Below are 14,538 nucleotides of genomic sequence, written 5' to 3'. Positions count from 1 at the left end.
CATTTTAGTTTCAATGAAATGCACTGCTCTCATCTTTTTTCAAGGGATCTTACGTTTCAGATCCCATCAATATTTGGCCAAAACCCAGGTCACATAATTATATCATTAGTCGCATTAATATCCATTCAGCATTTTGATGAATCGCAATAACAACACAAATCCAACCTCAAGTAAGACAAAAACTAGCATCTGCGCTTTGTTGCAGTATCAAAGTGCCTTTTGATGCATTTTAAATTACTAATATCTTTAGCATTTGTTTGAATTAATCTTCCCACAATACGGTTAATATAATGTGGTCTCCATCTCTATTAATAACAGCCGGTTGACACTTAGCAGAAGCTACACAATCCAAATTTTACACTAGGTTGGAACGTTCTGACCTACTATCTAACATTAGCACCCTTCTGAACATTTCATACATTAAAAGTAGCTTTGACACAAGTGTGGACAGAGGCAGTGGAGGATCCGAGAATGTCTGGGGTCATAAGTGGGTTGGAGGACAACTGGCTGTCGTCCTGGAGCCAGGCGTTGTAACGGAGGCCACACATCTTAATCCTCTTGTTAGGGTCGACCGTCAGCAGCTCTACAGGAACAAGACGCAGATAATTACCTTTAACGCTCTTAATCCAGGTGGGAAAAGGTGAGACACAGGCAGGAAGTTATTTCCTCTTTAGGAAACCTGATCTCTGAAAGCTGCTTTGTGAGTAGAAAGTTCATCCAAAACACGTCATCACTTACTGACATTGCACTAACGGAGCACTACTTGTCCATTTCTTCTTCCAGACTCTACCAGCACCACCAAAATCTGCCCTAAACACGACTCAAAGCTTTTGCATAAACCTCATTTTATTTATTTAACTAATTTACAATTTCACAAAAACAGTTCATACTACTTTATTTTGAAAGTCGATATTTTATTCTGAAAAAATGAGCCTGGAACAAAGAATCTACCGATAACAGAAGTCTTGGAGCTGCAAGCTAACACTACTCACTTTCATAACCATACCCTAAAATTTGTAGTACTATTTAAGTGGAATTTTATAAATTTAGTGCACTATGTTTCTATGTTTTTAATGGGAAAAAAAGAAACCGAAGCTCAAGTTATTCAAAAGAAAATGAGCCAGTTTTTTCCCCTCACCTTGTATGAGGTCCTTAGCTTGCTGGGACACGTTTCTCCAGGCCTCTCCTTGAAAAGAGAAATCTCCCTGTTTGATTTTACGCATAATCTCTTCAGCACTGGTGTGGGTCAGGCTCTTCTCCTGGCACTGAAAAGGCACCTGGCCGGACAGCATGGTGTACTGCAAACAAAGGAAGACCATGCAATCTGCTATGAACATAAACATATTAAAATAAAGATGATTTAGAGATCTCAATGCAATTTTTACAATACAGTCACATTTAGACTGGCTTACCAGTTTATAATAGCTCTCGCTTAGCTTTTCAGTTATAGACTTTAAAGAGAGAACAACGTTTATTTAGGTTTTTGTTACATTGTTGAGAAAAGTCTTGGAGTGAGGCCAACTGTTGGTCACCTAGAATTAATAATTATTAAATTATTAGTTTTTTAATTTTTCTCAGCTCTTCTCTGTCTCTGAGCTAACAATAGCTGCCACATCATCAAACTGTGGCGACTCAACCATAGCTCGCCACAAAGTGTAGACGCACCTCTGACACCTACTTCCTGTTAAAAGAGAGGTTTTGCTTCCCACTGTCACCAAGTGCTTTCTTAAAAGGGGTCTGATTGCTGGAATTTTCTCTGTATTATTGTAGGGTCTTTACCTTACAATATAAAGTGCCTTGAGGTGACTGTTGATGTGATTTGGTGCTATATAAATAAAATAGAATTAAATGTGAAAGATGCTAGTTTGACAAAATTGGGTAGCACAAATAGAACAACTGTGTCAAAACTTGAACAGTGTTTTTGTGAAAAGCTTTACTACAAAGTTAATAACGACTCCATTATTTTCCGTTTTCAGTACAACACACTCTGCAACTTTGATTTCCAGGAACTGGAATGCTGTGTAAAATGTATATCACCAAAATATCACAATAATCCAATGATTTTGAAGAATTTATAAGGCCTAAATAAAACAAAGAACAATATAATCTTGAAAGAGACATTGCACTGTTACTAAACTCATTTTTTCACAGTAAATATGAAAAATCTGAACATCTCTTTGAGACTCATGGATGCTGCGTTCTGCAAACTACACAACACACTATTTAAAACCAGCATCTGTGATAATTGGGAGCAATAGTGCATATAGAATTAGCTACATAGACATGTGTAAAGGCACCATTAATGCAGATTATGTATACAGGTTTGGTAGCGACAAATGCTCTCATCAGGAAAACCTCTTTTTCGGGGAAGATCTTGGCTATTCTAGCAACACAACATCAAACCCCATTCTGCACAGATCAGTGTGGCTCTGTAGTAAAACATTCAAGGATCCTAACTGGCCTTTTAAACATGCTGTCATTAAATTTGAAATGAACAGATATTTTAAGCGGTTTGACATTTTTCTTTTATCTTTATATGTGCTTTTGATGGTGAATAACTGCATTGCATTTTTTTTTTAATTTACATCTTCTAAAACATCCCAACTATCTTTTTTCTCCATTTAAATCTCTAATGCCTTTGTCCTCAGAAATCAGGTATCTCTAGTGAAAATCTAATTTATACACTTTATACAACAGCTGCAGACGAAAAAACACTACGTGCTCATTTTTGTCAGTGCCACACTACCTTCAATAAGCTGGTTAAGTAACTAGACGTAAGTGTTTAAACACATTTACTGTTAAAATAACATGTTTTAAAAGCGCCCTTGACCGATCACGACTGTCCACATTTTTCCATTGTTATGCTGCAAGTTGTTGACCATGGCTGAACTAGCACTCAAGAGAAGAGCGGTTTGTGCTCAGCTGAAAGAACAGGATTCTCTCACCTTGGCCTGAATGCATCTGCCCTCATATTTCTTATTAAAATGACAGTAGTTGGGAACAACCCTTTTGGCAGCAAAGGCTCTGTTGTGCTGTGATCTCTCTCTCCCTCTATATCTCAACTCAGTTGGCTTCCAGGGCATTGTGCACAAAGCATGTCAGTAGCCATTTCATCAAACCTCCAAGAGGCACAGTACACCCATATCCCCCCAGGGGGCGACGGTGGGAAGCAGCACTTAAACATAGAGCCATGGCTCTGTACGGATGACTGGCCAACTACAGAAATCTTTCTCTCAACTATGTGTCCTTTCCTTATCCTGTCTACCTCTCCTTTTAATTCTTCTCTTCCATGCAAAAAAAAAAAAAGTTGAATGAGGATGACATATCCGCATAGCCTTTACCAGGTCTAAGAGTGGGGCAGGTTTTGCTTCTTTTTGTGGTGAGCGTAAACTGTGTCAGCTCACCACAGGATGCTGAAGTTTGTACCGCTGAACAAGAGGAGATGAATATCATCCAACACAGATTAGCCTAAACTACTACCAAAATCAGTTAAAATAACAGCTGATTGCTTAATCAGAGTGGCCTGTGTCAAATGTTTAATCCTCAAACTGGATAAGATGTGCAAATCAAGAGTATATGAAGCTTCTGATTAAACATTTATTTGGTTATAGAAACACTTCAGTCAAAAGCATTTTTAGACAAGCTTTAAAGTGGGAATCTGGGTTCTGAAAAGATTTGTGTAAATTATACATTTATATAATCAGGTCACTTTCCTGGAGCATTGTGGAAAGTGATGGCGTTAAGTCACAAAGAAGGATTCTCCTGAATAGGGCTAATCAATGATCAGTTATTTAGTTCTATTACAACCTGTGAGAGCCATGAGTTTCATCAAAAATCTACCTTTCATGTACAGAGCAATACTTTCATAATGTCTTTGAGCTACATGAAATTTTACTTACCAAGAATATTGCATTTCAACAAGCAAAATAACTTAACGCACTAATATACCCTGGAATTTATATTCTGCCTTTTTTTTACGAAAAAGCACCACACCTATGAACAGCCAACCATTCTTTGGATAACAGATACTACTAAGGATGACAGGTTTGGTATGGATCTTCTTAAGTGGAGCTGCATGAGGGAACGTCTAGCAGAGGCCCCAGTCCGCGAGATCTTCAACGCACACCTCCGGCAGAGCTTCGACAGCATTCCGAGGGAGACTGGGGACATTGAGTCCGAATGGACCATGTTCAGAGTCTCCATTGCCGAAGCTGCTGCATTGAGCTGCGGCCGCAAGGTGGTGGGTGCCTGCCGTGGTGGTAATCCCCGAACCAAATGGTGGACACCAGAGGTGAAGGGAGCCACCAGGCTGAAGAAGGAGTTCTATCGGGCTTGGTTAGCCTGTGGGACTCCGGAGGCAGCCGACAGGTATCGACAGGCCAAGCGGAATGCGGCTCGGGCAGTGGCTGAAGCAAAAACTCGGGTGTGGGAGGAGTTCGGAGAGGCCATGGAAAAAGACTTTCGGACTGCCTCGAAGAGATTCTGGCAAACCGTCAGACGTCTCAGGAGGGGAAAGCGGTGCTCTACCTGCACTGTGTATAGTGCTGGCGGAGCGCTGCTGACGTCGACTGAGAAAATTGTCAGGCGGTGGAAGGAATACTTCGAGGACCTCCTTAATCCCACTGACACGTCTTCCGAGGAGGAAGCAGAGTCTGGGGATGAGGGGAATGACCCGCCAATTTCCGGGTGCGAGGTCACTGAGGCAGTTAAACAACTCCTTGGTGGCAGAGCCCCTGGTGTTGATGAGGTCCGCCCCGAGTTCCTGAAGGCTCTGGACGTTGTAGGGCTGTTCTGGTTGACACGCCTCTGCAATGTTGCGTGGAGATCAGGGGCAGTACCTGTGGACTGGCAGACCGGGGTGGTGGTTCCCATCTTTAAGAAGGGGGACCGGAGGGTGTGTTCCAACTACAGGGGGATCACACTCCTCAGCCTCCCTGGGAAAGTCTATGCCAGGGTGCTGGAAAGGAGAGTTCGTCCGTTAGTCGAACCTCGGATACAGGAGGAACAATGCGGTTTTCGTCCTGGTCGCGGAACACTGGACCAGCTCTTTATCCTCTCCAGGATACTTGAGGGTGCATGGGAGTTTGCCCAACCAGTCTACATGTGTTTTGTGGACTTGGAGAAGGCATTCGACCGTGTCCCTCGGGGTGTCCTGTGGGAGGTGTTGCGGGAATATGGGGTGTCTGGTCCATTGCTACGGGCCATTCGATCCCTATACAACCGTTGCAAGAGCTTGGTTCGCATTGCCGGCAATAAGTCGGACTCGTTCCCGGTGGGTGATGGGCTTCGCCAGGGCTGCCCTTTGTCTCCGGTTCTGTTCATAAGCAGCGGGAATGAGGATCAGCACCTCCAAATCTGAGGCCATGGTTCTCAGCCGGAAAAGGGTGGAGTGCCCACTCCGGGTCGGGGATGAGTTCCTGCCACAAGTGGAGGAGTTCAAGTATCTCGGGGTCTTGTTCGCGAGTGATGGGAGAAGGGAGCCGGAGATCGACAGACGGATTGGGGCTGCAGCTGCAGTAATGCGGACGCTGCACCGGTCCGTCGTGGTGAAGAGGGAGCTGAGTGTAAAAGCAAAGCTCTCAATTTACCGGTCGATCTACGTCCCTACCCTCACCTATGGCCACGAGCTGTGGGTAGTGACCGAAAGAATGGGATCGCGGATACAAGCGGCAGAAATGAGCTTCCTCCGAAGGGTGGCTGGCCTCTCCCTTAGAGATAGGGTGAGAAGTTCGGCCATCCGGGAGGGGCTCAGAGTAGAGCAGCTGCTGCTCCACATCGAAAGGAGCCAGCTGAGGTGGTTCGGGCATCTGACAAGGATGCCCCCTGGGCGCCTCCTGGGTGAGGTGTTCCAGGCATGTCCCACCGGGAGGAGGCCCCGGGGCAGACCCAGGACACGCTGGAGAGATTATATCTCTCGGCTGGCCTGGGAACACCTTGGTATTCCCCCGGACAAGCTGGAGGAGGTGGCTGGGGAGAGGGAGGTCTGGGCCTCTTTGCTTAGGCTGCTGCCCCCGCGACCCGCGGATGAAGATGGATGGATGGATGGATGGATATAAAAAAAAAAAAAGAAGGCCTACTAATCTATTAATTATATAACCATAAAAAAGATCAGCTATAACTGTAATCAACAATTGTACCTAAAAATATTAATAATAGAACAGGTTAATGGAATTCAAATTAAAGCCTTAAGTCAGGATTTAAAGTAAGTTAAAGATCCAATACCCTTCCATTTCCAGCCAACTCAACCCTACCAACAATGCAACAAGTCCTAGGCTCACCACATGAACATCAATAAATGCACTACAATCTATGATTCATATAGTGTAAATGGTAACGTTAGCATAAACAGCTTGTTCACCATTCAAAAACTCAGATAACGGTTTGCTCGTTGTTCTCTCCCCAATTGCTGAACAATCAATGATCCTCGGTCAAATTAATAGTGCTTTGATTTAACCTGAGCGTGGCTGCTCCACTCACCAGGATGACCCCTAGACTCCACAGGTCACAGGACTCATCATAGCCATCATATTTGAGTATCTCTGGTGCAGCATACTGTAGGGTGAAGCAGGGAGTCTTTAGGAGCTGATTGTCTGGTGGTTTCAGCCGAGCGAAGCCAAAGTCTATGATTTTTATCTCAGAGTTCTCACTCTCATCTGTGAAGAGCAGGTTCTACAAAGCAATTTGAGACACGCACAGCAATCATTTTTCTCAGCTCAGCAGAACTGGTTCACTCAAGTAGTAAATTGTACATCATGACTGACCAGGTACTTGTGACCCACGTTGGGGTCAAACAATTTTACTCTTGTTTTGTAAAAAAATAGCAGAGTGAGAACGAGAGAAGGACAGATCATACAAAGTTCAGAAAAACACAGTAATTCTTTTTCAGAAACGTACGATCCAGCCAGCCTGCATTCATCACAAAGACACAAACTGTGCTTGGACAGAAAGAAATCTCTGGCAATAGCTCAGCTGAGAAGCTCTCCAATACCTCCGGTTTAAGATCCCTGTGCACAACTCCTACATCATGCATGTGACTGACAGCAGACACCAGTTTGCGCATGATCCGGCTGGCTTCCGTTTCGCTGAAATGTTGTTTCCGGCGGATTCTCTCCAGCAACTCCCCTCCACCAAGCAGCTCCAGAACCAGGTATGTGTGAAGCTACAGCAAACACATACAGGATAAGGTTACATCTGTTACACCCACTCTTAACCTATATTCTTTAACAACCCTTGAATTAGCTCGGCATGCACAAACACTCTTAAATGTTTGGCAATTAAATAAATATTGGAAAGTTTGTCTTTCCTAAAATATCATCAATGTTGCTTTCAAAGCTTGAACACCACATTGAAAACAACTGAAAAGTGATGGGTGAAACATTAAACTGTAATTTTTCTATTGCGTAACAAACAGAAACAAACACACACAAAAAACCATCCTTGATCTCATGATGGTGACATTAAACCACATTGGTATTAAGTAAAAATGAAAGGGGCCAGACAAAGTGGCAGGAGAATGATGTGCCAGAGCAGCGGGGTTGAGCTTCTCATTAGTGCAGGATCTAGGGAACAAAGACAGGACTCAGCTGAGGCGGGTGAGGCAGCGCTGCTTTGATCTGGGTCACAGACCTGTGAGGTACAGTAATAACCCCACTGAGCTCATCAGGACTAAAGTGGTGCTCCTGGGCATGAAGGACCGAGGCTAATGAAGCTGTACACAGTCACACACACGGTCACACCTTCCATATACCGGGGGTAAGCTACATTTAGAACATATGCGCGCTTAGTTTGGGTTAAGTGTGCGGCTCGATTAGCAAAACAAGTGAATCTAGGTTGTTACTATTCAGTGGCGAAAAATGGATGTTTGTGCAGCTGCAGTTTAGAAATAAATCAGAGGCGAAATATTGAGCACAGTGTGAGATGTTCATGAAACAATATGCAAAGAGATAAAGAAACACCCAGAGGGCTACCAGCATCCCCATTAATCTGCATTGTTCCATTTCCTCGACTTAATAAGGCTGCAGTCCCCACAGACTAGGCAGAGAGCTATGGAAAACAGAATTTATGGAGGCAAATGTAACGGACGCGATTATCTTTACCTGATCGTGGTAAATTTCATGTAACTTGACAATGTTGGGGTGACCGTCGCAGAGCTTCAGAGCTGCTATTTCCCGCTGAGTCTGGGCCTCCATCCTACAGCAAAGCCAGTCACATATACACACACAGGACAAGTGGAACATTTTCCTACTTTTGCATTACGTGTTTAGGAGCACAATATGCTAAGATTTTCTTTTTTTTTAAAGAAGACAAAACATTTACACACATTACAACACTATTAGTTGTACCACGTTAACGTTTTCTTATAACATGCTCAATACAGTATAAAAAAAAAAAATCCTTTTATAACCCAGAACACACTGGAAAATATTAGGTTTTAGGAATTAGGTTTCTTTTATTTATTTTGTTTACTTTAGGGGAATTTCCAAAATACTTTAGGGCAGTTTTGCTCTAACCAACGAAGAGCTAGAAAATACTGGACATGGGTTTGCCTTGCATCAGTCCTAATGTCAACTATAATCAGAACTATAATACTGGGTGCCAAACTGTGGAGGAGTGTATTATAAGCATACATGGGATTTTACAGGACGTGGCAGTAAAAACAACTAAGTGATCTACTTATATAACCTGGATTTTTCATAGGGAAAAAAAAAAATCAGGAAAATATGTAATCAGGTCGAATTATGACATTATTTGGCCTTTGTTAGTTTAACATTTATTAGTCTTCTCAGACTGGCTTCAGACTTGGCTGAGCAGGGGATGGAGGAGGGTGGCGGTCCAACTGATCCAGTAAATCTATAAACAAAAGACAGAGCCAAAAGCATCTGAGTTGACAAACACATGTGTGCACCCAGTGAACTCGTACCTCTTGCTGACAATCTTGACTGCATATTTCTGCCCAGTCTTCTTGTGTGTGCACCGTCTGCAGATCGAGAAGCTACCCTCCCCCAGTGCACTTTCCTTCAGGTCCATTTCATAACTCATATAGAAAGGCGAGTCCTGCAAATACGCATAAAAATAATCACAAAAAGTAAGAATTATGTGTATATTTTATTATCACGCAAATAAAATTCACATTAAATATTATAGCCTGATATAGGATGTTTGTTTGTAGAATTAAAGTAGAGATTTTGCAAGTTCCTACATTACTTATGACCAAATTAATTTGCCAATTATCTGAGTATTATCTCAGGGCCTTAGTTGCTTTCAGTTTTCTACAGAGAATACTTGGTACACTTGACATTCTTCATTCTTTCTATTCCCTTTCTTTTAGTCAAGTCTTTTCTGGAGGTTGTATGCAGAATTTATATTAAAAATCCTGATTCAATTACAGCTAGAATCCCCAAAGCTATCCCTCTTCTCACCCATAATAATGTTCATAATAATTCTTCTCTCATTCTAGTTTTATGCTACACAAAGGGTTGTTTTTAAGTATATCACCACACCAACCCTGTACACTTCACATGCAAAATCGAAAAGAAGAAATACAAATGTGACGAGGACTTTAAAAAAAATAGCACTGAAAGTCTCGACTTTAGATCTGAACTAAAAGAGTTAAGATCGTCACATGATAAGACAGAAATACCGTTAAAAAGCTTCCTGTTTGCTAACCAGAATCTGGTTTAAAACCTATAATGTGCACCCAGTGGAAACTTTAGAAAAGAAAAGCCAGCTACTGTAGTTAAACCACTAATTTCCTTCATTGTTTAGATACAATTTAAAAGCCCAATTTCTTGTTTTTCCCTCCGTTTTCTTGGATTATTGAAGCAGCAAACTGAAAAGGACTAAGATAAATAATTACAATACCTTTCAGCATTATGACTAATCTCATAATAAATAGAAAATGCTAAGGTTTGCAAAACAGCTCAGTTTCCCAGGATGTTGTTGAGAAAGCTTTAAGCTAACTGAGCGCACAAAAAGCACTGCTACCTTTTCAAAAAGCATTATGCTGCAAAGACACGCAAGTGTATTCACGAACAAACGCTATTAAATAAACAGGATTAAGCCTGAAACGGAACGTGAGTGCAGTAAAACTAGCACAGAAGAAAAATAAAGTTCAAGTGGAATGGAAAGGAAAGGAAGGAAAAGTTCTCATCTGTCTGTGACAGCATCCATTAGCTTAAGTGTGTTTGTGCTCGGAGAACCAAGTCCATTCATTTTACCTTCATCATGGCGCTGTGGGCCACCGCAGCTGAGCCTGGCTTTTCAGAACCCCCACACAGCTGGACAGGGTCATCCATCACCACATTCCTTTTGAACAGGATGGAGGGGGCCATAAAAGAGTAACCCTGCAAATAAAAACACAAGAGCCCTAGGTGTTTACATTTTACTAAGACATAAAGCGAGAGATGGACTAGGGCAGGAGAAAAGGAAACTTCCTCCACTGCCACAGAAAAATAGAGTCCCTTAAAATAAAACAAAATTGCGTAGTTTTCTTTAAATCTATCAAAACCAGCCTGTCAGCTCAACAATAAGCCCAATTCTCTTCATGTGTGACTGACAGTGGCTGTCCAGCTGTTCCTATTGTTAGGCCTGTCATTGTGGAGCGCTGCCTGCTTAATTCCAGCTGTGGGGAGCACAGAGCTTTGAGCTGGCATTAATCTCTCCCTCTCTCTTTTACACCGGCACACACACAGCTGTGTGATATGTAGTGACAGCAATGGATGGACGGAAGGATGGGTGTTGAATGAATGAGATGCCCTAAATTGCCGGGCTTGAATATTTGATTGCTCTGCTGTGAAATTACATCTTGGCGCTCTTAATGCAATTTTAATTTTGTTTTGTGCGACACGGCGGGGGAGCAAGTGCACGGTTTAAAACTGGGATTGCTGTCGTTATCGCAGAGATTGCTAGGCTTGCAAATTATAAAGACCACAAAATTTCAGACTACATGAATGGCAGCTGAGAGTGAAAAAAGCCAAGATGAAGTTGGCAATCAAAGACTGAAGGCGTAACCGAGACAGACGTGGTGATGCTCTCAAAGTGTAACCTTTTATTCCATGAGAGAAGCCCGTTAATGGATCTATTGATCTAGCATGCTCAAGGATCCAGAAGGCAATCAGAGTTGAAATTTCATGCAATACATCAGACAGCCATCAGCTGGCATGGAGTTGTGGGCCATATTATGGTTCAAAGCTACATCAAAAATAGTCATTCACATCTGTTACTTCAATAAGAGCTGCATATGGCAGCAATTACTTCAATAAAAGACCCTTTAGTCAATTTGAATACCAATGCACACAGACAGACTCATGTTGACTTACAGCAACCTTTTGAGGATATTCAAAACTTCACTTGATTACTTCAATTGCTGTGAAGTATGTCAAATATAGTCACAGACAAAAAGCGGATAATGTATAATGCGATTTTTCATCCGTGTCAACATTTCACACTGCCTGCTACCAAAGCCCAGACAAACACGGGCTCTAAACAAATGCCGATAAACGGTGTCCTGTGCGATGACCTCCAAGGAGCACAAAGAAATATTCCTGTCTGCAAACAGCAGCAGCATGAGTCACAACAAAACACAGTCTGCTTGTCTAAGATGTCTTCCTTCCCTCCCACCTGGAAGATGCGGTCACAGTTCTGAGGCAGAGCTGCGGGAGAGTAGGTGGGGTCCATCTCTGTGAACTCGTCTGCAAAGTTGCTGACGTCCAGCTCATCCCGAATCACTGGCTTGAATGGCGCAGGCACCTTTTTGGCTGCCAAGTCCTCCCAGTTAATTTTCTAATGTGAAAACCATGTAGAAATACTCAGTACAAAACAATGACATCTCAGTCCATTAGTTATATTAAATATCGTGACCATTACAAGACAGGCAATGAAATCCACCTGGTAAAATGGGTGTTTCTTTACATTCTCCACTCCATTAGGCCCCGACCCTAATCTCTTCTTTGGATCTTTAATGAGGAGTCGCTGGATTAGGTCTTTGGCCAGTGGTCCCATGTCTTTAGGGAAAGGGGGATCTTTTTTGGCAATCCTCCTGTGATGTGCGAGAGATATACAGCAGCATTATAGACTGATTATAACTGAAATATAGCTGCAAGCTGAGGCTGATGATCAAGGAGAATTCATACTTGGCAATGTCCGTGTGCGAGTTCTCATCTCCATCAACAGTGAAGGGCGACCCACCAGTCAAAAGCTCATACATCAGCACGCCGAGGCTCCACCAGTCCACCGCCTGGAATGCATGAAAGCACCTAACCGTGACTTCTCACTGGAGAGTGTGCAACATGATTTGATCAAACAGGCAATGACATGAAACTAGAATTTACCTTGTCATGTCCAGACTCTCCTCCTTCCACAATTTCTGGAGCCATATATTCAATGGTGCCACAGACAGAGAAAGCTCTTTCAGCCTATTTTTTAAAAACAAAACCAAACATTTCGTAAGACAAATATGACACAGAATAGAGATAAAATACTCTATCCTAACAGACGCTGCATCCTAATATTTCTCTGCATTTGTAATGAGGAAGTGAGAAGTGGTTATATCTCTATACTGATGAAAAAATATCTCTAATGTGAAATACCCAAACCCACACTATTTAAAGTAAAAATCTGGCTTCACAGTTGGGTTTTTGAGGGCATTAAAGAAAAAGCAAAATGTCCTTTTTGGGGTTTTATTAGCTAAAACGTATTTTGAGAATAGAAAAGGTTTGAGAGGTTTAAACACATAAAGGCAAACTGTACCTGATCAAATTCTTTACTAAGGCCGAAATCTGTGAGAACTATGTGACCGTTTGAATCTAGTAGAATATTCTCAAGTTTAAGGTCCCGATAGACAATCCCAAGCTGGAACAAGAAAATGAAACACAGGTTAATCATCAAGGACGGAAGAAGCGCTACTGTTTACTGTTGAGCTAAATCTGAAGGTCACCTCGTGTAGATGTTCTAGTGCCAAGACAATCTCTCCACTATACAGGGCTACTTCTTGCTCCTTAAACCGCACCCTTTGCACTAAGTGCGTGAAGAGCTCCCCACCATTTACATAATCTATAAAGGAAAACATCATGTTTGTTATGTAAGTTAGTTAATGTCCCTACAAGGAAAGACAATTTTTATTCTCTGCGTACATTAATATATTTAGCTGTTAAAAATGTGGGGGTTTTCCACTGGGTTCAGACAGTTGCCATAGGCCTTAAATCTTTGATATAACAATTTAAAATCTGAATTTATCTTAAAATTTAAAAAATTATTATCAAATATCCTCACCAAGAATGAGGTGCAGCTTGGTTTCTGTTTGGAAGGCATAGTGAAGTGTGACAAGGAATGGAGACTGGCGAATGTGCTCCAACACCTGCCGCTCGGTCCGCGTGTGTTCTGCAGTCTTGGCCTTCTGTACAATAGTGGCCTTCTTCAAAACCTTCATGGCATAAAGCTTTCCTGCATCATGGCCACTGACTTTTCTCACGAGGAACACCTTTCCATATGCTGGCAGGAAAATAATCACAGACAGGGCAAAGTTCAATGAAGGTGGGTAAACAGAAAAGACTCGTTCGACACGCTTAGCATTCCAAAAACACTCTTTTGTTGGATGACAGAATGGCGTGCAAACAAATTTCTGAATGTTCAAGTTTACATTAAGGGAAAGTAACACTGCACTTACCTCCGGTACCCAGCACCTTTAATAGCTCAAAGTTTTCTATCCCCACCCTCTCTACATGGCCCGTCAGGTTGGCTGAAGTCAAAGTAAAAATAACAATATTAATATATTTGTAGTGAATACTTGAAATAATAAAGATGGCTTGATTGTCAATATACACAGACACTTGAAAATATATTCATACTGTATTTTTGGCATGAAAAGTAATTGTCAGTGAAATTATATTTTTAAGATTTCTCCAAAGCAATTAAATCACATAGGGTAAAGTTTATTAGCACTGAAAGATCACTTAATGCTTACTACAAGAAAAACTTTATATTTAGGGATGCTCTGAAATTCTGGATATGACTATTTTTCATTTTTCATTTGGTTTTTGTTGTTTTTTATTCCCCCTTTTGCTCTAGGGAAACAGGCAGGCCAGTGCAAAACGGATATAACACATAAATATTGGCCACTGATATTTGCAAATGCGATTTTGTTTAGCAATATCCCAGTACCAGTTAATAAGGCTAATATAGGCTAATACCAATGTTCAGCAAATGTCTCAGTGCTTCCCATAGTGCATCCTTGTTTATACTCACAGCCTGACTGTATGCAGTTGCACTATGAAGCTCCCACCTGGCATTTTTCAGTACCTGGAAATAACTATTAATGGCTAAAGATTAGATAGTAAAGTCAAGATACCTAAGGTTCAAAGAAGCACAAACTGTGGATACACATTGTAATAGAAAACTGAAGGGTTTAATTTCTGGTCCGATCTTTACCCCACAGCTCTATAATATATCTGTTTCCAGTCTTAAATAATAAGGATTAAAGATGGTTTGTTAACTACCATGCTCGTGTGCTCTATTGGGGATGAAATAAAGGACTATGAGTAA

General features: G+C 41.7%; 1 protein-coding gene across 4 annotated transcripts in view; it reads right to left on the bottom strand.

Moving 5' to 3' along the window:
- rps6ka5 (ribosomal protein S6 kinase, polypeptide 5) overlaps nt 1-14,538 on the bottom strand; it is a 41,705-nt gene that overhangs the window by 6,878 nt on the left and 20,289 nt on the right. For all 4 annotated transcript variants that reach the window (XM_082516127.1, XM_082516125.1, XM_082516126.1 and 1 more), the window contains 15 exons: nt 13,664-13,735; nt 13,270-13,488; nt 12,935-13,050; nt 12,748-12,849; nt 12,330-12,413; nt 12,132-12,235; nt 11,887-12,037; nt 11,620-11,781; nt 10,218-10,343; nt 8,921-9,054; nt 8,097-8,190; nt 6,989-7,159; nt 6,478-6,669; nt 1,139-1,298; nt 420-583 (listed from right to left, as the gene is read on the bottom strand). In XM_082516127.1, the coding sequence (XP_082372253.1) occupies nt 420-583; nt 1,139-1,298; nt 6,478-6,669; nt 6,989-7,159; nt 8,097-8,190; nt 8,921-9,054; nt 10,218-10,343; nt 11,620-11,781; nt 11,887-12,037; nt 12,132-12,235; nt 12,330-12,413; nt 12,748-12,849; nt 12,935-13,050; nt 13,270-13,426 (1,917 nt within the window). In that variant the 5' untranslated portion in view covers nt 13,427-13,488; nt 13,664-13,735. The remainder of the gene's footprint in view (nt 1-419; nt 584-1,138; nt 1,299-6,477; nt 6,670-6,988; nt 7,160-8,096; nt 8,191-8,920; nt 9,055-10,217; nt 10,344-11,619; nt 11,782-11,886; nt 12,038-12,131; nt 12,236-12,329; nt 12,414-12,747; nt 12,850-12,934; nt 13,051-13,269; nt 13,489-13,663; nt 13,736-14,538) is intronic.

This window comes from Aulonocara stuartgranti, assembly GCF_965226115.1.
Source record: "Aulonocara stuartgranti genome assembly, chromosome: 19".
Lineage (NCBI taxonomy): Eukaryota > Metazoa > Chordata > Actinopteri > Cichliformes > Cichlidae > Aulonocara > Aulonocara stuartgranti.
The sequence above is the reverse complement of the archived record's forward strand: the minus strand, read 5'-3'. Positions and strand labels throughout refer to the sequence as shown.